General features: G+C 46.5%; 10 protein-coding genes across 10 annotated transcripts; 5 read left to right on the top strand and 5 right to left on the bottom strand. All coding sequences in view use genetic code 12, as the record gives it.

The window, feature by feature from the left end:
• Window positions 1-486: 486 nt before the first annotated feature.
• Window positions 487-1170, top strand: DIURU_002976 (uncharacterized protein; the record flags this gene model as incomplete). The annotated part of the gene is made up of 1 exon (XM_034155686.1): window positions 487-1170. One exon carries the CDS (start codon window positions 487-489, stop codon window positions 1168-1170), a length of 684 nt encoding a protein of 227 aa, XP_034012264.1.
• A 71-nt stretch (window positions 1171-1241) lies between these two features.
• DIURU_002975 (uncharacterized protein) lies at window positions 1242-1601 on the bottom strand (the record flags this gene model as incomplete). The annotated part of the gene is made up of 1 exon (XM_034155685.1): window positions 1242-1601. The coding sequence occupies one exon, from the start codon at window positions 1599-1601 to the stop codon at window positions 1242-1244; it is 360 nt and encodes a 119-aa protein (XP_034012263.1).
• Window positions 1602-2074: 473 nt separating this feature from the next.
• Window positions 2075-3742, top strand: PGM2 (phosphoglucomutase; the record flags this gene model as incomplete). Its single annotated transcript, XM_034155684.1, has 1 exon — window positions 2075-3742. The coding sequence occupies one exon, from the start codon at window positions 2075-2077 to the stop codon at window positions 3740-3742; it is 1668 nt and encodes a 555-aa protein (XP_034012262.1).
• A 105-nt stretch (window positions 3743-3847) lies between these two features.
• Window positions 3848-4996, bottom strand: DIURU_002973 (uncharacterized protein; the record flags this gene model as incomplete). Its single annotated transcript, XM_034155683.1, has 1 exon — window positions 3848-4996. The coding sequence occupies one exon, from the start codon at window positions 4994-4996 to the stop codon at window positions 3848-3850; it is 1149 nt and encodes a 382-aa protein (XP_034012261.1).
• Window positions 4997-6371: 1375 nt separating this feature from the next.
• Window positions 6372-7955, bottom strand: AGM1 (phosphoacetylglucosamine mutase; the record flags this gene model as incomplete). Its single annotated transcript, XM_034155682.1, has 1 exon — window positions 6372-7955. One exon carries the CDS (start codon window positions 7953-7955, stop codon window positions 6372-6374), a length of 1584 nt encoding a protein of 527 aa, XP_034012260.1.
• Window positions 7956-8198: 243 nt separating this feature from the next.
• Window positions 8199-8639, top strand: DIURU_002971 (uncharacterized protein; the record flags this gene model as incomplete). The annotated part of the gene is made up of 1 exon (XM_034155681.1): window positions 8199-8639. The coding sequence occupies one exon, from the start codon at window positions 8199-8201 to the stop codon at window positions 8637-8639; it is 441 nt and encodes a 146-aa protein (XP_034012259.1).
• Window positions 8640-8725: 86 nt separating this feature from the next.
• DIURU_002970 (uncharacterized protein) lies at window positions 8726-10054 on the bottom strand (the record flags this gene model as incomplete). The annotated part of the gene is made up of 1 exon (XM_034155680.1): window positions 8726-10054. One exon carries the CDS (start codon window positions 10052-10054, stop codon window positions 8726-8728), a length of 1329 nt encoding a protein of 442 aa, XP_034012258.1.
• A 628-nt stretch (window positions 10055-10682) lies between these two features.
• DIURU_002969 (uncharacterized protein) lies at window positions 10683-13529 on the bottom strand (the record flags this gene model as incomplete). Its single annotated transcript, XM_034155678.1, has 1 exon — window positions 10683-13529. One exon carries the CDS (start codon window positions 13527-13529, stop codon window positions 10683-10685), a length of 2847 nt encoding a protein of 948 aa, XP_034012257.1.
• A 994-nt stretch (window positions 13530-14523) lies between these two features.
• Window positions 14524-17925, top strand: CPA2 (carbamoyl-phosphate synthase (glutamine-hydrolyzing); the record flags this gene model as incomplete). The annotated part of the gene is made up of 1 exon (XM_034155677.1): window positions 14524-17925. The coding sequence occupies one exon, from the start codon at window positions 14524-14526 to the stop codon at window positions 17923-17925; it is 3402 nt and encodes a 1133-aa protein (XP_034012256.1).
• A 4911-nt stretch (window positions 17926-22836) lies between these two features.
• Window positions 22837-23520, top strand: DIURU_002967 (uncharacterized protein; the record flags this gene model as incomplete). Its single annotated transcript, XM_034155676.1, has 1 exon — window positions 22837-23520. The coding sequence occupies one exon, from the start codon at window positions 22837-22839 to the stop codon at window positions 23518-23520; it is 684 nt and encodes a 227-aa protein (XP_034012255.1).
• Window positions 23521-23546: the final 26 nt, after the last annotated feature.

Below are 23546 nucleotides of genomic sequence, written 5' to 3'. Positions count from 1 at the left end.
TTCCACAAATTAGACTTTTCAATTCGTTAAAGATTGCTAAAAGATTGCAAAATGTGTATACTGCTCGTATAATAGTACATAATATTCTATGTGAAGTCCATACACATTAATATCACTGGGAACCAACGAGTAATAGGATGCATTTTTCATTATAATGGCCTCTTTACCAAATACTACATTGAAATAACAAGTTGTAGGGAACAATTGGAAAATACTCATACAATGTAGCATGATTTCCATTAACACTGGAGCATTTTGCACGATGCCTCTTTCGAGGGTAAAGGGTAAATGATATTACAATCCACAGTTAACATCTTTCAGTAATTGATCTGAAGCAAATCGATCAAATTATGCATCGTGCTCGGATGCTCGAACCCCGTCTCGTGACAGCATGTTCCGCCATCAGTTTGTGATTACGGCCGTCCCGTCTTTGTCTTCCTGCACCTACACATTTACACGCAGCTACGCGACACTCGACGAGCTGATATGGCTAATGATATCAGTATCACCCACCCCAAGGTGATCCTTCTCTCCTCCGGAATATGTGCTACTGGCTTTCTTGCCTTCACATTGTCTCGACGGTTTGCTCGCGTCAAATCGCCGCTTGACATGACACCATCGATGTTTGGTCGACGGATACTGGGGAAGGTGACACGGGTGGGTGACGGTGATAACTTCAGATTCTATCACACCCCTGGTGGCGTATTACTTGGATGGGGCTGGCTCCGCCATGTGCCTACCGTCCCCAAAGAACTCAAAAATCAAACCCTTTCCATAAGAATCGCTGGCGTTGATGCGCCCGAGCGACTGCATTTTGGTCACCCAGCTCAACCGTATAGTGAAGAGGCATTAATATGGCTCAAAGACTATCTCACTGGACGCAGAGTGACGATCATTCCTTATTCAATAGATCAATACCATCGAGTAGTGGCCCGAGCGTTGGTGTGGACATGGCTTGGACGCAAAGATGTTGGCGAAGAAATGTTACGCAATGGCACTGCTGTTGTGTATGAGGCGAAGACGGGGGCAGAGTTTGGTGGCATGGAGTCGGTATATCGACGAGTCGAGGCTCGAGCGAAGCGTCAACACCGTGGACTTTGGGGGCTCGGTGTAAACATCAGTCCGGGGGAGTACAAACGAGTGAATTACCATGGCGAGAGTCCTAAATAGCAAGCAGGGGAAATTAGAGTAAGAAATAAATATATCTATTAGGTGACGTTCAACGCGTTATATGCCATCTATTAGGAAGCCAAGGCCTTTTCGGATTTTGGTCGCAGTTGGTGCTCCTTCAATTTTTGCTTACTCTGTGATTGGTTCTGGGCCGCTTTTCGGTAACGTTCTTCAGCCGCCTTAGCCGCCGCTTCTTTAGGATCCATTTGCGGCTTAGTACCCCCAAGATTCCCACCTGAAGTTGATCCATTCGCAGCGGTGTTCGGTTTTGTTGAAGGCTTGTTGTTGGTGGTAGCTCCACCTTCACGGTTAGCTGCTGGCCGCGGTTGCCTGCGGGTTGCCCCAGTGGTAGTAACGGTGGCTTTCTTTTCTTTGGACTTATCGTTACAGGCAATACATCCTCCAATGGCCCCGAAAATCACACTCGACATGTTGTTTGGATCAATTAACAACCGAGTAGTCGCGTTTCTCAAATCTCGAATTTGGTGATCTGATGCGCATGCCCGCCCACGAGCGTCACCCACCACACTAAATGAGTTGTCCCACAAAAATCTTACAAAGGCATCGCCGCCTGATTCCCGACTGTAGCCGAGTAATGACAATATGTACCACGTTCAGGATCGTACAATAATTGATGTTTGCTCTTACGCCACAAATAGTGTAAACATATTAATGCCACTTCATTCCCATTACCCCGACATGACCAATCGCCTTGGCCGTACCCCTCTTACTCGAGTGTCTTCCGAGCGGGGGGCATGATGAGGGGGAGAAGGGGGTTGGGTGCTCTTTTATGTACTCGAAACCTTAGGGAAGTCGCTATGTGCAGTCAATGTTGCCTGTTCGAAACATGCGACTATAGTATATTAGCTTGCCCACAACAAAGTTCGACACTTAATTGCCCTTCATGACCACGGTAAACACCACCCCCTTTACTGACCAAAAGCCCGGGACTTCCGGCTTGAGAAAGAAGGTGTCGGTTTTCAAGCAACCCCACTACACTGAGAACTTCATCCAGTCGATTTTAGATGCCATTCCTGAAGGCAAACAAGGCGCTACCCTTGTTATTGGCGGGGACGGCAGATACTACAACGACCATGTGATTCAGTTGATTGTGTCAATTGCCCAAGCTAATGGCGTTAAGAAACTTATTATCGGTCAGAATGGTATTTTGTCTACTCCCGCCACTTCCCACGTCATCCGCATTCGCAAAGCTACTGGGGGCATTATCTTGACTGCCTCCCACAACCCCGGTGGTCCCAACAATGATCTTGGTATCAAGTACAACTTGGCGAACGGTGGTCCCGCTCCGGAAAATGTTACCAATAAGATCTTTGACATTTCCAAGCAATTGAAGTCCTACCAAATCTCTGAGAATGCGCCTGTTGATTTGCTGAAGATCGGCAGTGTTGATGTCAATGGTTTGGAAGTGGAGATTATCGACTCGGTCGCTGACTACATTGCTATGCTTCAAGATATCTTCGACTTCAACTTGATCAAGAAGTTTTTGGCTAAGGCTGGTAACAACTTTACCGTGTTGTTTGATGCCCTTAACGGGGTTACCGGTCCTTATGGTTACAAATTGTTTGTCGAAGAATTGGGATTGGGTGAACTGTCGGTGCAAAACTGCAAGCCGTTGCCCGATTTTGGTGGTTTGCACCCCGATCCCAACTTGACTTACGCCAGAACTCTCGTTGACCGTGTCGACAAAGAGCACATTGGGTTTGGCGCTGCCTCCGACGGTGATGGTGACCGTAACATGATCTATGGTGCCGGCACTTTTGTTTCTCCCGGTGACTCGGTTGCCATTATTGCTGAATACGCTGACGCCATTCCTTATTTCAAGAAACAGGGCGTGTACGGCTTGGCGCGCTCCATGCCCACTTCCGGTGCCATTGACCTCGTGGCTAAGAAGCACAACTTGAATTGCTACGAAGTGCCCACTGGTTGGAAATTCTTCTGTGACTTGTTCGATGCGAAAAAGTTGAGCATCTGTGGGGAAGAATCTTTTGGCACTGGTCTGAACCACATTCGCGAAAAGGATGGTTTGTGGGCTGTCACTGCCTGGCTCAATTTGTTGGCAGACTTTTACATCAACCGCAACCCTCTGGCCACTGACTACTCTATTAAGGAAGTACAAGATGCTTTCTGGAAGAACTACGGTCGCACGTTCTTCACCAGATATGATTTTGAAAACGTCTCATCTGACGGCGCTAACCTGTTAGTTGAGAACCTTGCTAAAATTGTTGAAAACGTCAAGAAGGGCGATGAGTTGGTTTCTGGTTACGTGGTCGCTGATGCGGATAACTTTAGCTACACCGACTTGCACGGTAACGTTGCGCTGAACCAAGGTTTGTACATCAAGTTTGAAAACGGCTTGAGATTCGTGGTGCGCTTGTCAGGCACGGGCTCATCTGGGGCTACGGTAAGATTGTATCTTGAACGCCACCTGGACGATGAAAAGGTGTACGGCGAGTCTGCTGACAAGTTCTTGAAAAAAGATATCGAATTTGTGTTGAATAAGCTTGAGTTTAAGAAATTCTTGGGTCGCGATGAACCTGACGTGAAGACTTAAATAAGTTACCAATAAATTTAAGCATGATTATTACAAATTATATATCAAATTGTTCCCCATGAACTGAAAATTGTCCGCAAATTGTGCTCAATTGATGAGCTTGCATTAAGAACCCGACCATAACTTGTTTTTAGGTACACCCCTAGCAAAGATGTTATATGGCACCAGGTTCACCTTGTACTTATTGCCCTTTCGTTTGGTAGATCCATTAGTTGCTGTAGTAGTCTCCAGTGAGTTCAGAAATTTGGACACAATCAGTGATCTGCGGAACTTCTTACTGAAAAATTGCAGCAACCGCAGATCTTTCAGATTGACCAGCAGCATATCAGCAGACAATGAAGGGTTTTGCAAGGTTGAAGAAGTGTAATGATGAGGCATGGCCTGAGACAGAGCCGCGGAGGTATTCATCATCAGCAGAGTCTCTATGCTACGAGCTTGAATCAGATCAATCTCGCTTGGATGAGAATTACGCACGCGTCTGCTCGCCACTGATCGTCGGTTAGACCGGTCTTCAGGTTGCCGGTGGTTCAAAGACGACAGAGAGCCATATTTCTTCAACGACGTCACCAAGTCGTTGTTAACCGGAGATGCAACCGAGTTAGGCGAGCTTGGTGACATTATAGGCAGGCGTTGGCCGAGCCGGCGCACCCCACCAAGCGACGCCCGGCGGGACTCACTTTGGGATTGATGTGTAGGTTGGGAAGGAGGCGAGCGAGCAGAATGAGCGCGGTTGCTGTCACTAATCAAAATGTCCAGGCTTGCAATTGATGAGCGCGCCGACAGTGGTGGTTGAATACTCTTATTGTATGGCTGAGGACTGACAGAGTGTCTTCGAGGGACAGGGTCAGAATATCGACGCAGCAGCGTTGAACCGTTGAGGGGGGTGGAGTTTGACAGACGCAGCGGCGCTTGATTGAGCGTCGCGTTTGAACTCAGAGCAGACGCCACACTCATCCGCTTTTCTTCATCAATTTTTCTCAAATTCCGTCTCCCGTACCTTGAGGTCGGTTCGGGAACTGGTACAGGGCCCAGAGAATCAAACAGGGTGGTGGCTGAGCGGTACAGTTGGTGCGAGCTCACCAGCGACGTAGTGTCAATACGATAGGCAGGGTCCAAGGCTTCCTTCAGTTCATCGTCTGTCTCCTCGAGAACTGGAGTTGTCAGTAACACGCCTCGTAGATTCTGAAGGTTCTCATCACCTTCAATCAATCCTTGCTCTTCCATTTGTCGCTTGAGAACGTACGACGACCGCATGAAGCCTAAAGAGGCTCGATTAATCAGGTAGGTCAGCAGAATATCGGTCAGTAACAGCAGACTGCGCAGGAGATTGACGGTGCCTGCCAGTACCAGACGCCCGTGGCCTCGGGTCGTCGGCGGGGGAGTGGAGTCGGCATGGACGCCGCCAATGCCTGTCCGTTGATAACGTCGGGGAACTGACATTCAAACCTAAATTGAAGACTTGGTCAATAAGGAATCGTCTCAACTCAACCAATGTCTAAACCAAAGCCTTTACTTCCACCCGGGGGAGTCAGTCGTTGGGGCGGTGCTGGTGAATATGCTCAGGAAAACAGAGTTGAGCGTGGAAAAAATGTTTCTAGTAAAGCAAGTTCTCACGACGCCCGTACGTGGTACGAGATAGTAGACAATAGATTTGCAGCATACGATCCTCTGACAGAATACAATTACGGGTTGAAATTTACCTCTATAGCAATGCTCCCAGCGGTTATTACCAGTCGGCTTTTAATGTGCATACGTCGACGACGACGAGGTACGGGGTACGTGGTACCTCACAGGAAACCAGTGCCGACCGAGAAGCCAATGCTTCGGTTGACGCCACGGAGATTGTTCCGCCCAACGCCGTCTCAAGGTTGCTTTTAGCTCATGATAGGCATTGTAGCTTCGGGAGGGGTGATGCTGGCGAGGCGGAAGGGCGGGGGGATGAGGCGCCATGTATTTTGCCGCCTGCAATATGTACGTTATTTAGGTAAGAGGTAAACAAATTGAGTGCCGCCACGTAATGAAGCTAGAGGATAATGATTGTCATTTCGTCGAGAACTTTGGACAACGCTTGAAAAAAAAGGGGTTATTGTCAAGGTGGAAGGTCATGGGCGATATGTATCTGTTGCGAACCCTGCATTCAATCGCTGCAACTAAAAGGCTGGGGAAGCCTGCGCGTAAGTATAACAAACCCATCCGAAAATGTCATTAGGCATGTGAGGTGTACTCGATGCTATCTCCGGACTTCTCTGTCTATTTAAACGAAATCCACAATATAAACTCTTTATGTTGAATCGTCGTGTATCTAGACACTTGAAGGTGTCTGCCAATCATAGTTTAAAATTAAAGCTTGCGCAAGACATATTTTAACGGCGCACAGAAAGAAGGAAGATGCGTCAAACTCGAAGAGATGACGGTTGTTGGCTATGAGTACGTGACAACATACGATAAATTACCCCTAAACCATCATACTTCGATGGCCAGACCAAATGGACGTCTAATGGTCTCATGACGCCGACTTATTTGTATCGGACCACTGTGTATGTCTGCGGTGACACTAAACTGATTGATGAAATTAGATGCGTCACATGACTACATCGATGGAATTAGGATAGCTCTATGTTTATATAGTTTACTCGACAAGCTGCCCCACCAGGGCCACCAACTCCTGAGCATGCTCGGGCTTCGCGGCTTCAGCATATACCCGAACGGCGTCCTCGGTTCCACTTGCACGAACAAACGACCGGCCTTGAGGGTATTTGGCCACAAGTTCATCGATCTTCGACTGCAAACCAGCGGGTTCCACCAACTTACGCTCAGCGTCGGTAGTCTTGAAGATGGTTCTATCGGGCACGATCACCTTAATCAACTTGTTCGGCAAATCAGTGTAAGCCTCATCCCATTGTTGAGGCGAAAGGCGCAAGTAGTGCAAGATCGCCAAGATGGTGAGAAGATCCGAGATAGCATCACCCACAGTTTGGTTGATCAAGTTGCTGAGTGCCTTCAAGATGGTTGCGGCTCTTCCATCAACTTCACCCTCAGGCTTGTAGGCGTCAATGGCTTCTTCGGCCTTCTTCGAGAAGCATACGGTACCGTGACCATTAGCTTCAAAATATATACCAATGTCGAAGTTTTCGGCAGCGTGATGCAAGTGCTTCACCCCAGTGGGGGTACATTCTACCGGAAGCTTGAGGGTATTTTGAATGTAGTTGGTAGAGGAACCATTGGCGTACGCAGTTTGTACCACCCCGATTTTCAATTGGTCTGCAAGCAGAGGAAGATCGTTGAATAATTGTTGCATAACAAGTGCGATAAGTGTTGACATCTTGTCACCGTCCAAAAGGTGGAAGCCACCATTATCGTCAGTGAAGTAGCAGATGAGCCGATCAGCGTCACCGTCGAACGATGCGTAAAGCACATTGGGCTTGGGAGACACCCCCGCGGGCAATTTCTGGTTAGTCTTGACGTAGTCAGCCCCACACAGGACATTGAGCTTGAGAGGGTCCTCGATGTTAGTGTTAACCAAGGTAATATCTATCCGGTTGAGAACCCGTTTGAATTTTTCCATGGCAGGAGCCCCAACCCCGTTGGCGCAGTCAATGGTGATACTCACAGGCTGTTGGTCACCCAACTGGTGGATTTGCTCAAAGGCGTGCACCATCTTGTCATAGTAACCAGTCTCCGAGCACTCGCCGTAGGTCTTGTCGTTAGCGGTGCGAACGAGATAATGAAGCTGGGGAGTGGTCAATAAACCGTAGTCCTTGTAGGTGGTGTTCCCGACCAGTTCGAACCCTTCAATGCACGATTGAACCAATTGAGGCGACAGTTCCCGAGTATCCATGGCAATGAGGACGTGACCTTCTTTTTTCATGTCAATCTTCTGGTCAGCGATCACTTTTTCAACCGTCGCTTGCAATTGAGACGGTTCAGTGTTGGCAAGGGTAGTGGCGATATCCTCCCATTGAGAAACAAGCATTGTCCCCATAGGGTCCACCACCTTAACCCCGTTGTCTTCAGGGGGGTTGTGAGAGGCGGTGACCATGCACCCGATCACTTGACCGTTCAACTGCTTCGATCTGAGAGCGGCGACGATCCCAACGATGTAGGTGGCGTAGTCAAGCACCGCCAGCTTCGACCGCAAGCCAGCAGTACCATACTTGAGGGTGACATCGGGTTTCGGGTGATTGCCCACGTACTTTTCAATGTGGAGAGTCATGAATGTTGCAGAGGGGTTGTACTGGAATCGATAATAATGAGGTGCGCTGGTACAAACAGAGTGTGCACATAAGCTCGGATTTGGCGGCAACTAAAACAACATTGGCTTTATTTAAAGAATAACAATAAAGCAGCGAATGAATATTTCGTTCGGTTATCCTTTTCATGAAATTTACTGTTCTTGTCAATATTGATCTGCGTTGACTCTGTAAATCAGCTCTGCGCGACCAAGTGTACTTACGCCATGTCCAAATTCAAAGAGTCGTCCTTTCACCAAGAGAACAAGCCAAAGCCGAAGGTGACCACGGCGCCCAAGCTACCACAAATAAAGAAGACTCACAAGAGTAATGCTTTCTTCCAAGAGTTCCTTGAAACGGGGAAAGCGAACTGGAAGAAGGCGCCTCCCGAAGTGAGAACTCGATACCGTGGGATTTTCCTCGTGCTTTGCCTGATACCCATGATCATTTTTCCCCTGATAGAGATTTACAAACGTCTCGAAGGTAAACTGGTGAAAAAGGTGAGACAAGGGGAGTTGCTTGAAGGTCAAGAAGTGCGTCCATACTCGGAGGACGAAAAGTGGCAAAACGAAAGAAACAGTCTCATGTATAAGCTCTTCGGTAAGGACTGGTTCTTGGAAGGGTTTACGCTGAAGACGATGAAGGATGAAAGTGATCTGACTAAATAAGACACCAGTGGTGCTACTGTATATAGAAAATACCTTTAAAAGAGATAAAATTATTAATTACTATTGAAGAATTATGTAAGAGAATGCTAGTCCACCTTCCAGTGAGTGGTGATGCCTTCGTTGGAATTACCCAGTAATTCCATCGCGTAGAGTGCCAACGTGGTAGCCATGTTGACCCAGTTCCAAAATTGAGCCGGAGCTACAGAAATCTCCAACAGAGAGTTGTTCCAGAAGCCCCAAAGTTTGAGTTCGCTATCGAGGTAACCCAGATAGCCTAACATTAGGTGGGTATACACGGCGATGATGATGCATGGTGAGTACGCATATATGAGCCGCAGTAAGCGCCCAGGCTTGTATTGCTTAACCGGTCGTTGCGGGGGCGATGGCCGAGAGGAAAGCGTTGAGTCACTTGACAGAATACTCAGTGCCGAAGGGTGGTGCAGATGCAACAGAGGACGACTGTGGACCCCAGCACTCTGGTATAACAGAGGAATGATCTTCGTGGCTGCGTAAAATACACCAATACGATAGGCAAAGTTGACCATCAACGGCACGGTGAGCTTCTCAATAGCATCAAGCAAAAACTCCCAGATCGTCTTGAAGGACGTGGGAAGCTTTTGCGCAAGTACTGGCAACAAGTCTTGAGCACGTTGAAGCATCTGAGGAGATATCTTTGGGAACTCCTGTTTGAAATTAATCGTAGCTTGAGTGAACATCTGCGTAAGCAACTCCGTAGCCCGTTGACTTAAAATGGGGAAGGTCTCGTAGATGCACTTGACGATGTAAGCAAAAAGTAACGACGATTCAATAATCAGTCCTTTTTTGCTGATGATCCCGTAAATGCCAATAACGAATGTGAGAGTTAAGAACAGCCCTAGGAGCGACGACAGTAACGTACCAATGGCGAATTCCACCAGATAGATACGATACAAAAAGTACAACAGCGCCGACACAATACATCCCGAAGAGATGAGGGATACAATCAACCAGGTGTCCAGGCGGTAACGAGTAAACCAATGAAGGGTTTGACCCACTGCTTGAATAAGCAATAGAGAGCAAAACCCCTCCAAGATGGTGAAAGTTGGGGTACAATGGCTGAGAATGACTTTCCAGGCATTGACCAAAGGATTGTAGCCAGCTCCTTTCTGCTCACAGTAGTTGAGAAAAAACATAAGCAAACTTGGCAAGATAATATACTGCCCGTAATATAATGCCCCAAAAATTCGCAAATAGCGATTATGCCGGGTAAGCATCCGGAGGGTGGTGAGGACGAAGTACATGATGAATAATGTAAGCGAGTAAAGCAAACCACATTGGACTCCACCGACGTCGAATGCTAGCGGGATTGTGAGGATCACCAACAACAAATACGCCAGCAGAAGCGTGAGCTTCGTCGCCTCAGCTATGAGCGCCATGAGGGAAGTACCGCGAGGCAATCGGCAAACACTTGGCTGTGAGTCTGGGAAATAGATGCCCCTATGGTCCAGGGTAGAACTAAGACAATAGTAACAAACCCAAACGAAATAGGGGGATGATCACGCAACCACACTAACGGCCTCTGTTAGGTTTTTTTTTTTTTCGTTAGTGCGGACGAACACCAAGAATAAACAAAGGTGTGGCTTTAACACTGTAATTTATCGGCAAATGAACTTGTCTCTCATTAGTCACACATCACGCCTATGATATTGTATAGCGTAACCGTTGTCATTGACTACGACATGCGTTGGGGTTTTGGAATTAGACTAGCACCGAAACGCCATTGCTGTGAGTTCGGTGCAGGCTAAGATCACCTTGATGGCATTTCGAGGCGACCCCTATGCCTGCAACGATAAGTGCAGGCGTCCGCTAAAGTATAACTTTTTGATTAGGTAACTGATCAGACAATCCTTTCCTAAACCCCGCGGTCACGTGGTTGCAAGGCTACCCCTTATCGAAGTTGGATTGACAATAACGCGAAAAGCAATTACGATGTAATTGTTTGCCATGAAATCGGCAGCAAAATCAAAATTATTTCCTCTCGACGAAATTAGATATATTAACTATTCAGCCAGTGATGATTAACGTTGCCATCAAAGTGTCAAACCGTTCCTTAGTGAGTTTGTTGCATACGAGCAAAAGTTCCCGGAACACTGCCTCGTCATTCTTATGCATTTCCACGAGCTTTTGTTGGGGTATATTCCACACGACAACGTCAGTGGCAGCTTCGTAGGTCACCTCACGGAATTGAGCGGTGTCAAAGATATCGCCGAATGCAGTGTTGGGAAGAATCGAAGAATGTACCTCATTATCTTGCTCCTCGAACTTGATAATCAGGCGAACAATCCCCAGTTCCACCAAGTAGAATGAAGCCTTGTGGTTTGATGTCGAGTAAAACTGGGTACCCTTAGGGATACGCTCTTTTATAAAGTATTTGGTTATGGCCAACCAGAACTTCTCATCTTGGTCAGATAATCCAACAAAAGTGATCATCAATAATGGCAATGGCTGCTTATTGAATGCTTCATTGCTCCCTTGTTGGTTGTAGTAGCGATTGTGGATTGACGTCTCATCGCGAGCAGTTCTCAGAGCCGCATCAAATACTTGATTACTCCGGGGCGTACCCACTGCAAGACTTTGGCGGAAGCTGCGACGAGGGGCAATCATTCCTGTAGGCTGAACACCATGACGCAGTTCTTTGCGTCGCAATTGTTTGTAGATGTAAAGAAAGCGATTCTCGCACCACTCCAAAGCATAGTTGAGAGAGCTGAACAACTCGATTGGGAAATCAGTGTTGATGTGCTCCCAAAGACCGGCGTCTTTCAATGCTTTGATGGTATTATCGTCCTCATTAACCAGAGAGAAGATGAGCTGAGTATTATGCTCATTAGTGAGGTTGAGAATGCGTCTGAACCCTTCGGCAGCACTGAAATCGATCGAATCAACCCCTTTCATGTCAATAATTAAAAATTTGATTGGAGTTTCTTCGAATTGGTCATGATCAAATTTGTGGCGAATGGTTTCTTCGACCCCACCAATGGAACCAAAGAAAAGCGTCCCCTGGAGTTTGACGATGCATATCTGTTGACCCACTGACACCAAAAACTCCTGTTGTTTAGTGTGACGCAATACTGTCAGTCGAGCTACTGCCCCAGTATACACCAGTTTGACGACAGGGCGACGAGCGGCCTCGACCACGAACAGAAGACAAGCTAACAAAATGCCAACAAGAATACCGACGACAAAGTCAACTGCACCCATAGTGATGACGATGATGACAATGGTAATGTACTCGACCTTGCGGAGCCTGCCCCAAGTGTCGTACAACGCTTCCTTGAGAAGCTCGTATCCCAAAAGGTAAATGAGAGCCCCCACCACACAAACCGGAATATAACCGATAATCCCAGGTCCTGCCATCATCACTGCTGCCGTAGCTACAGCAAGGAGAATCCCTGCCAAACGGTCATTGGCACCAGCTTTGATAAACATCACCGAATTGGTGTACACCAAGTAGTTCTGGATCGATCCTAAAGCTCCCAGTAAAAAGTTCAGGTAACCGTGAGCAACAAGTTCACGGTCAACGTCGAACTGATCCATGCCCACAGTGACGGCAAGAGCAGGAACATTTATGGGAACGTGGAGGATACCGAAGAAGGTGAGGGCCAACATGGTGGGGAGCTGGCGGAATACCAGTACCCAATTGACCAAATTGAGCTTGTACAACAGGTAGAATTCGTACCACGGCGTCAGAGCCTCAACCGCTGGAAATATCCAACCGATAGCTCGAGCCTTTTCAAGTGACCAAGAAGGTATAAATGCAACAAGCAAATGGAACACAATGAAGACGACGATGAAAAAGATCGGCACTAGCAAGTTATTGTGAATGATATGCTCTAGCCCGACGAGGATAGCGGCAAGCAAAATGGGGATTGTCCACTCTAGAATTACCGTTGGCAGGCTAAACAAATAGCGGAAAGTCTCACTTGTATAGGTCAAGCCACCATCTAAACGTGAACTGACCTCGATGCCGGTAACTATCAAAAAGTAACCAACGCCCCCAATGCAACCGACGAGAATGTGGCGAGGGAAAAATCCGACCAAGGCGCCGAGACGACATTTACCAAGAAGCCAAAACACCAAGCCAGTGACGATGGACAGCACCGCATACAGCACAATCACCGTGGCGACGATAGCATCGTCCAGGGACCCTTTCATCTCGCTGGCTATGGCAAATGCCATTGTGTGGAAGAATGGCGTCACTTCGATCATTTCTGACCCTATACCCGCCTTAAACGCCAGCCCTCCACAGGAGTATACTAATTGTGATATGATGCACAGCATGTAGAACATCAGCAATCCTGCTGGGGCTAACAGGGCGAAGACCGCCTCCAGAAGGGGGAACATAATCATCCCGTACGAAAGGCCATCCAAAATGTTGAGTAATGTCCCCAAGAAGACTGCCGGGGTGTACGATAACGGTTTGAGGAGGATGCGATGGAAAAGTGACGGCAGTTGCTGGCCATCATGCTTGCTGGGGTGGGCCTCCAAGTCAGTGTAGGCTTGGCTCCACTCAGTTTCAGGGGTCGAGTCTCGTCCCGATGGCTTTCCACTGGTATAGTAGCCTCTCAGGCTGGTACGGTCGATCAACGGGGTCGATTCAGCCTCGACCACCGCCTCCTCGTCGAGAGAGTCCAGCGAGTCGTCTCGCACCCCAGCCAGCGCTAGATGTGCCAGCTCGTTGTGGATGTCTTGTCCCTGGTTGATCGAGGGCAGCATTAGAGGGTTAACACTAGCCCGATGGGACATCAGGACGTAGCTCCGGCCCAGCACGTCTATATACGACAGTGCTTGAAACAGGGCCGCAAACGTCTCGATCAGATTCTTGCGGCGAGCGTTTTGGGGAATATCTGTCATCTTCCCCTCAACTGTGGTGGCTCAAATTAATTTTCGGGGGCACGGTTGCTTAAGGGCAAGTGGAAAGCTTATCTCGACGCGTTGCGCCAACGCTGCCTCGAGGCTGATAATGTAGCGGGAGGAAAAACGCACGTTGTTTTGCGCACGAGAAAGCCGGCGCAACCATAGAAAGCCGGCGGCGCTAGGGGTCGTCACAAAACGGCTTTTGCACCCGATGGCCAATGGCTCCACCTAAGTGGTTTGCGTGATTTTGCGTTCGGTTGTAATCGACTATAAAGCTGCGTGGGTGTGAGGCTGAGGGCGTATTGCGGGGCTCATGATTGATACCATGCGCTTAGTGAAATATGAGGGGTTTTGTGGTGGCGAGGTGAGGCGTACCAGATTGTGTAGCTGCGATTATTGTGGTGATCCTAAAGGGCTATCGAGCGGACCAGGCAGTTATGCTGGTCTAGTCCTTTTTTTCTGATATGCCTATCATCCTTGTGCAGCTCACGTTTCGTCGTACCATCGGCCGCGAAGTTGATGCCCCAGGGTGACAAACCAAGAACCACGATGACGCTAGCGATTGCTGAGGACTCACACAGCTGCAGCCAAGGGTTATCGTTTTCAAATTGACTGGCTTAACCGTCCCGGTCATGTGACGAAAGCTTGTTGTCTTTAGGAGGGGTGGTCTCTCTGCAGGGCTGAGGTGATGTCATGGTGGTGGCAGCCACTCACAAGAGCTCATCCCTGAATACCCTCGACTTAGAAAATCGGGGGCTGCGACACCGGGGTAACCAGCAATTGTAAACATGCTAAGCGGTAAACTACAATCTTAAAACTTTCTCTGACACGGCGCTAGGTGTTCAGCCTCCCTGGCTGAGGAGAAAAATGTCGCTGCTCGCCGCTGAGGTCGACCGGGTCGTGCCTGCACCAATGACTCAGCATCGCGGCAAGCTTTTTTAGCATTACCGCATTCGGTTTCAAATTTTTCAGTAACTGTCATCGCTACGATATGGTGGTCCCCATGAGAATTGGGTACCGGACACTCGCTAAGAGATGGTTGTCGGCGGCGGTGCCGCGGAAGGCCCTGCTGGCCGGACCCGTCTACGCTGGCGGTGAACTTCTCAAGAAGTTCAACGATGAAAACGGCGAAAAGCTTGTCGACGTGCTGAAGGTGTTGGTGATTGGGCTGGGGGGTTTGCTGATTGGGCAAGCCGGTGAGTTCGACTACTCGGGCTCGCAAGCGATCAAGGCTCTCAAGGAAGCTAACAAGCAGCTGATCTTGATCAACCCCAACATCGCCACCAACCAAACGTCGCACGCGTTGGCCGATGAGATCTACTACTTGCCGGTGACCCCGGAATATATCACCTACATCATTGAGCGTGAACGTCCCGATGGGATCTTGTTGACCTTTGGTGGTCAAACTGGCTTGAACGTCGGGGTCAAATTGGATAAGATGGGGGTGTTTGACCGTTATGGGGTCAAGGTGTTGGGTACCCCGATCAAGACCCTCGAGACCTCGGAAGACCGTGACCTTTTCGCGCAAGCGCTTAAGGAAATCAATATCCCCATTGCTGAATCGATTGCTGTCGACACCGTCGACGACGCCCTCGCTGCCGCGGAGAAGGTGGGTTACCCCATCATTGTCAGATCGGCATACTCCCTCGGTGGTTTGGGCTCTGGTTTTGCTGCTAATGAACAAGAACTTAAGAACTTGGCGTCGCAATCGTTGTCGCTTGCCCCTCAAATTCTCGTGGAAAAGTCGCTTAAGGGCTGGAAGGAAGTCGAATACGAAGTGGTGCGTGACCGTGCCGACAACTGTATCACTGTTTGTAACATGGAAAACTTTGACCCGTTGGGGATCCACACTGGTGACTCGATTGTCGTTGCTCCCTCGCAAACCCTTTCCGATGAAGAATACCACATGTTGAGACTGGCTGCCATCAAGATCATCCGTCACTTGGGTGTTGTTGGTGAATGTAACGTGCAATACGCCTTGCAACCCGATGGTTTGGACTACCGGGTGATTGAAGTCAACGCCCGGTTGTCGCGGTCGTCGGCTCTTGCTTCTAAGGCTACTGGTTACCCCTTGGCTTACACTGCTGCTAAGATCGCCCTCGGTCACACTCTTCCGCAATTGCCTAACCCCGTCACCAAGACCACGTCGGCTAACTTCGAACCTTCGTTGGACTACATGGTTACCAAGATTCCCCGGTGGGATTTGTCCAAGTTCCAACACGTCAAGCGTGACATCGGCTCGGCGATGAAGTCGGTGGGTGAAGTGATGGCTATCGGTAGAAACTTTGAAGAATCGTTCCAAAAGGCTATCCGTCAAATCGACCCGCTGTACATTGGTTTCCAAGGCGACAAGTTTGAAGACTTGGACGATGTGTTGCGTAACCCTACCGACCGGAGATGGTTGGCCGTGGGTCAAGCTCTTTTGCACGAAAACTACTCGGTGGATAAGGTGCACGACTTGACCAAGATCGACAAATGGTTCTTGCACAAGTTGATGAACATTGTCAACATGTACCGTGAATTGGAAGCTGCCGGCTCGTTGGAAAACATCAACCTGGATCTCATGTTGCAGGCGAAGAAGCTTGGGTTCTCCGACAAGCAAATCGGGTTGTGTATCAACGCTGCTGAACTTGAAGTGCGTGCGGCGAGAAAGCTGTTTGGCATCACCCCCTTCGTGAAGAAGATTGACACTTTGGCCGCTGAATTCCCCGCTAACACCAACTACTTGTACACAACTTACAACGCTACCTCGTCTGATGTCACCTTCAACGAAAACGGGACTCTTGTCCTTGGTTCTGGTGTGTACCGTATCGGGTCGTCGGTCGAATTCGACTGGTGTGCTGTCTCTACTGCCCGTGCTTTGCGTGAAGCTGGTAACAAGACCATTATGATCAACTACAACCCGGAAACTGTGTCCACCGACTTTGACGAAGTCGACAGATTGTATTTTGAAGAATTGTCGTTGGAAAGAGTCTTGGATATCTACGAATTGGAAGCCGCTCAAGGTGTTGTCGTGTCCGTTGGGGGGCAATTGCCTCAGAACATCGCGTTGGGCTTGCAAAACAATGGCTGCAACGTGTTGGGTACCAACCCTGAAGACATTGACCGGGCCGAAGACAGACACAAGTTCTCGCAAACCTTGGACTCGATCGGGGTTGACCAGCCTCAATGGAAGGAATTGACCTCATTGGCGGAAGCGGAAAAGTTTGCTGACGAAGTCGGCTACCCTGTGTTGGTGAGACCCTCGTATGTGTTGTCGGGTGCGGCGATGTCGGTGATCAATTCCAAGGACGAATTGGAATTGAAGCTCGGCAATGCCGCCAAGGTGTCGCAGGAACACCCTGTTGTTATCTCTAAGTTCATCAAGGGCGCTCAAGAAATTGACATCGATGCTGTTGCCTCTAATGGCGAAGTCTTGGTCCACGCTGTTTCGGAACACGTTGAAAATGCTGGTGTCCACTCCGGTGACGCCACTCTCGTGTTGCCTCCTCAAAACTTGTCGCCCAAGCTTATGGAACGTCTCAAAGAAATTGCTGACAAGGTTGCTGCTGCCTTCAAGATTACCGGTCCTTTCAACATGCAAATCATTAAGGATGGTAATGGTGACGACTGTGCGTTGAAGGTTATCGAATGTAACATTAGAGCCTCGCGTTCGTTCCCCTTCGTGTCGAAGGTGTTGGGTATCAACTTCATTGAAGTTGCCGCCAAGGCATTGATGCAACAAAATGTTCCTGCTCCCACCAACTTGATGAACAACAAGTACGACTATGTTGCCACCAAGGTACCTCAATTCTCGTTCACTCGGTTGGCTGGTGCTGATCCCTTCTTGGGTGTGGAGATGTCGTCTACTGGCGAAATTGCCTGCTTCGGTAAGGATCTCGTTGAAGCTTACTGGACCTCGATGCAATCGACCATGAACTTCAAGGTGCCTCGCCCTTCGCAAGGTTTGTTGTTTGGTGGTGACTTGACCAACGACAAGTTGGGTAAAGTTGCTGCTACTGTGTCGGGTCTTGGCTACAAGTTCTTCACTGCTTCGCCCGAGGTTGCGAACTACTTGAAGAACTACATCTCGGAAACTCCCGAGGTGATTGACTTCCCCAAGACTGACAAGCGGGCGTTGCGGGAAATTTTCCAAGACAAGGAAATTGGTGCTGTGTTCAACTTGGCCGCCGCTCGCGCTGAACACTTGTTGGACGAGGACTATGTGATGAGACGTAATGCGATTGACTTTGCCATCCCCTTGTTCAACGAGCCCAACACCTCACAATTGTTTGCTGAGTGCTTGAAGCAAAAGATTGCCACCAAGCCTGACTTTGAGCAAGTGCCCGAAACTGTAACCATTCCTGCTGAAGTGCAAAGATGGTCGCAATTCATCGGCGGCAAGCCCGTGTAAGTAGCATAAGTCATGTAAGTACAATGGTTAATTATAATATAGAAATATTCAGGACATGGTGCTGTCGTAGATTATAGGGATATACTGTCCATTTCGGAAAATTGGAGATTCTGAACTGGTCGTCTAGCTCGTCGACTTGCGTTCAGAATGCTCCGGAGGCACATGCGGTAGTAATGCTGCAGTAGTACGAAGGGAGTAAGTTTGAATCATGGAAAGCTCAAGGGAGAGAGAAGTGGCATTAATTATGCGAAATTTAGGCGGGTGATTCATCTAGCAGAATTCATGTACAGAGTTATAGACTGAAAAGTAGGACCAATCGCTTATACCAGAACTAATGACGTATATAATTGACGCAAATAAATGACGCTTTTTATTCGACGAGACATAATATGTTACGAAAACAATCTATGTGATTGTTGCACATAGTTGAAAATCACCTAAGTTTCATAATCAGTCTTGATAACCTTAAGTACAAGTTCATATCACTTTACCCCTGGCGGGTTACTCAACGGTCTTGTCATCCATAAGAACAAGTCTGATTGACGACTTTTATGTGTTTAGAGTAATACACGGTAATCAGAACTATTGTTCACAAAGTTCGTTTTCGGCGTTCGGAGGTTGTATTAGCTTCACAAAGCAGAGTCTGACAGTAGTCATTCATAACATCGCCAACATCCAGAATCGAACCCACGGTCTGTGCCTCAAAAATTGCCAAATTACTTGAAACACCGATTCAAATTCGTGCACTGAGCGCAACAAAAGCCGAGAACCATATCTATCATCTTCAAAAATAGTTATACCACATTTATTTATACATTCGAGTTAAGCCTCCATTTAAAGCAATTTTTATGATCCGAACACTCCCATACTTACAACATGAAAAATGGAATTGAGAAGATGGTATCAAGTTTAAGTTGTAGAATAACTACACACAAACAATATCACAAACTTTCATCGAGTCAAATAAAACACTCGAGGCGTGATCGTGGATTTTATATAAGTCCTGCATTTCCACACCAACCCTGCACACAAGCATCACGCAGATGCGTCAAGGCCCGCATCATTGAGACTTGCCACGACAACCGATTATCAGTGGATACTCTGAATGATGCCGTATAAGGACCATATGAAAGTTGTCTTACTGTTCTTTGCTAGTTTTTGTCTCACTCTCAATGAAAAAAAAAAAATTAAAAAGAAAAAATTAATATTCAAAAAAAAAAAATCGATAAAATCAATCCGTTTGCTCCATAACGTTTGTTGGCTCTGGAAGTATATCTGATGTGATTTTGAAAGAGTTGACTTCAAAATGGCTTCCCTATGTGAGTTTAACGGAGGAAAAAAAAACTTTTTTTTTTTGCAAATTTTTTTTTGGACGACTTTGAGTTTGTCGCGTAGTCTATTACATCTAGTGAGCATTGGAATTGACCTGCAATGTTTGTAGAAGTGATAGGATAGGTTTTACACCTCGTCTATTATGCTGTTTGTATGCAGGTACATCGACGAATATGCAAGACAAAACAAGGTGAGCTGTATCACGCACTTGTGGAGGAACTAGCCCATTCTAAAAAGCATCGTTGTAGTATAGGAGCATGTCTATTTAGTTTGAAAGGTTAAGGTAAGTTCTGCCACAAATGCTGACACTTGTACCACACTCTCAAGTTTGGGGTTCTGCACGCAAGCACTGCATGTGCATATCATTCATCATTTTTCAAAGATGTCTTTCATCACTTATATTGAACCTGAGAAAGAAACAAAACACACCACTGTGATGTATACGATGTATATACCATTCATAATAGCAAATAGAATTTTTTTGAATTTTCCAGTGAAAAACTCTAAGGTGTGATATAAAATCAGAAAAAATTGCTACAGATTTCCCGTTTGTTTTATAAGGTTTTTTTGGCGCCAGAAGTATGGTAGATAAATGTCTGGGCAAGTTAACGTTCAATTCGACGTAGTTTAAGCTATGGCACCCTGCTTGCCCTACCTGCAGAATTGATTGTTGTATGCAGTACTCATGATAATCATGGCGCTATTAACTGAAAAATCTGAGTAGGTCAGATATATCTTCACCACTATAGGTGTGATAAGCTATACTACTGGCTACGAGGCGGTCATGAACTCAACCGAAAAAGTGACATACTTATGACGCTTTTGTGTGCTTTCTCATATGAATACTGCATGTAGTAAAGAAAAGTTTTTCTATCAGAAAAAAAAGTTTTACTCTTCTTTTCCTTTTCTTTTCTAATGATTATCTGATACAATTATTCATATAATTAAATTGTGTAGATTATTGAAATGGTATTAGGCTTTTCTTGATATGTTTTTTTTATTATGAAACCACTGCTTTGATAATTCTCCTTTACATGCAGGTTTCATTTGTGAATGTACTTGGAAGCTTGATATATATGTTAATACTCCATAAAGTTCATTAGAACTTGTAATGCCAGTAGTAAGCCGAATTGTAGATACGATGGTGGTAATGTAGATGACTTATCGTTGATTTCCCACTTAGAGTAGGTCGATTTTCATGTGTACTGCAGACAACATTTACTTTGGCAGTTAATATGAATAGAGTTTAACCGCTCCTGCTTCCTGGTTGTAAGCGTGCATATCACATGCAGTCTCAAAGCTAGAATGCAGGACGAACTTTTGCAAGCATGACAGTTGTGTCAGTAAGAGTGTTGAATCTGTAATAACTCGTCAAACCAATTAGACACGCTCACAGATCACAATCGTCATGACAGTAGCTAGCTAGCTACTTTCAGAGCGCATGCTGTGGTTCACCTGCACCTCTAATCATGAAATTGCATACAAGTATCTTACTTAGACAAAGTGGTACATTTTTATCATTGCTGCTGCAAACATCACAAGTCACCCCCAGTGACCGCAAGATGCAATAAATGACGCAAATATTCAAGAGTGATGGTAGGAAGATTTTCCTTGGTACCTATGTTTTGACACCTTGATTATCTATATTAGCTTTGACTCAAAGAAAGTTTGTGCTGCTGGTGGGATGGGATAAATCTAGTTCTCGCACTTTGGTCCGCTATAAACAAACAAAAATGAAGATTCCTTTTGATTTGCTTTAATTGCCAAGACAAGTCGAGAGGAGTGTTTGCAATCAATCAACCACCAATGAAGTTCATTCCTCCTTACGCAATTGCCATGAAATTTGAAGATCAACAAGTTTATCACATTCATTAAGAATCCTCAGCTATGCACATTTTAGATTCGTATGCCTAATCTATATCATGGACATCTACAACTGAACGCACGAAATTGTTTTGACACTTTACGAGTGCCAAAATTGAGTTTAATTGTAAGATAGGCACGCTTGTGCGATTTGCTCACTGGCTCTTAAGCTTGTACTTCTTTCGTGTTTAGTCACCCGAAATAGGAATGAAGGATTCACATCAAACTTGCACCTCAGCTACTTGTGCTGACAAACAGTATCCTAGTCAGGTGGTTGCATCAGTAGTCCTCTGTATAGCGGACTCACATTTTAGGCAAGCACGGTTACTTTTAAAACACGTTAGCAACAATGCTTGCACACAGAAAAACTCCAAAGCAGGCTATAACTTCATGGGAAACAATATTAGGGAAATATTGGTGTAACTCAATGATCAATTTACGAGTCTTTGGTTGATTCAGTGCTTGCCGTAACTTTCAGCTGTTTTACTCGAAGAAATGTTTTTGATGCACTCAAAACATCAGCTAAATTTTAGCCATGTGAGGCCGACCATGTCTGCTAACCTCATTTACTGGAAGTACATAGGTATGACGTGTTATTCAGCGAGCAAGGTGATAGTCACTTTCTCTCCGCAAGACATCGGTTTCCTCAATTAAAATGTGATTGCGACCAAGGTCGTGAGCAACACCACCTGCTCAGCAATTTGGCTTCTCTTGGATCGGTGAGTGATACGGAGATGATATGAGCAGTACTTAACAGAATTAACTGAATATATCTCAACATAGCGGGTACAAGATTGAAGTATTATCTTTTACTTTCTGTCACTACACGTCTCTAGTTTGCTCACTATTCACTTATCCCTAGGTTCACAAAGATGTAAGACTTACCTATGTCTTAAAGCACCCCAATATGTCACATAAAACGACCAGTATCATTGTATTATCCAAAATCTGACAGAAAAAATCTATCTAATGCCCTTGAAGGTCCACTTTGTGGATATCTGTGAACGCTGAGACCCATTTCAATTGAATCAATAGGTAATTCAATTTGTTGGAATGCAATTGCTCGATCAACAGGCGCTCAGAGGCAACCAAGACGTTGAAGCACCAGCTGGCAGATCTCTTTCAGTCAAGTTTTTTCTGTGGTATAAAATTATGACGGTCACTGGATCACGACTAGTAGTGAAGATCAAATATCAATTGTCTTGATTAAAAGTCACTTGTCTAAAACTCTATAAACTCAGCGTTATTTATACCTTAGCAATACCGCCAGTATTGCAATCATAACGCCACTGTGGAACCTTCCACGCATGCTCCAGTCACGCTCATGACTCCTTGCATGCTTGATCTCGAACACTCCTTGTCTCTCGTCAACCTTCTCTCAGGTTCCATTAACTTCCGGAGTTAGCTCGTCACAAGTCCGACACTCAAGGTCAGCATTTTACACGACATTTTCGAAAATCCGGTATAGTGTAGTGGTTATCACTCAGCACTCTCCATGCCGCGACCGGGGTTCGATTCCCCGTACCGGAGTTTCTTTTTTGCACCGTTTAGAGTTTCTCATCATCTACCATGCGGTTCGTTGTCCAAAAATGTGTCATAACTTGTTTTGTGGAGTGTGCTTGCAATTTCTTTTTTCTGTGCAATGACATCGTTAGGGTGGTGGCGGTGGCAAACTTATAAGATTTATACTGCACACGTCCGCATAATGTGAATTACATGTTCTCGCGAGACTCATATTACAAAAAGGAACAGAAACGTATTATCGAAGAGGTCGGAGATTTACTCCTAGAGCTCGTTCTTCAATTCCTTCCTCATCTCCAGTTTCATGAATCTGCCCGGCTAGATATGTGGGAAGTCGTGGCCATCAAGATCAACAACCTGCGAGTGAGTCAGCAAGTGGCAGAGACACGAGGGGACATCGAAAAAGTGGAGGAGATTCCCCTACTCAATGGTTTATTTGTCACAGAGTTGTATGAGATGATGATGAAGGAGTGGAAGCAGAAGCACATTTCTTTGAATCCTCATACTCATCAGTGGACTCGCCCCGAAGATATCAAGGCAAGCATGTCTACTCATCGAGACGCATTACTTTTTCAGTTGTACCAATTGACTGGTTATGGTTACGAGGTTATGGCTGACCTAGCTAAAGAAAGACTTGAGGCAAGCCATCGATTGGTATATTCCAAAGAATTTGATGGTGGCGACGATCATGAGCCAACAACGCTGGCAGAGCTTTTGGCAAAGCATCGAAATAACCAATCCGATGTGAAGCTAGAGCTGCTCGAGAAGGAGTTGAAGAAGACACAACAAAAATTAGCTCTTGTTGAAGCCGAAAACAAGCGATTGTTGGAACTCAACCATGAATTATTGCAACAGATGGGCGGGAAGTCTCATCAGTAAATTTCGTACAGCTACTCGATTTAATA

This window comes from Diutina rugosa (assembly GCF_008704595.1).
Source record: "Diutina rugosa strain CBS 613 chromosome Unknown scaffold18_size221135, whole genome shotgun sequence".
In the NCBI taxonomy this organism is placed as follows: domain Eukaryota; kingdom Fungi; phylum Ascomycota; class Pichiomycetes; order Serinales; family Debaryomycetaceae; genus Diutina; species Diutina rugosa.
This window is presented reverse-complemented; position numbering and strand designations above follow the sequence as displayed.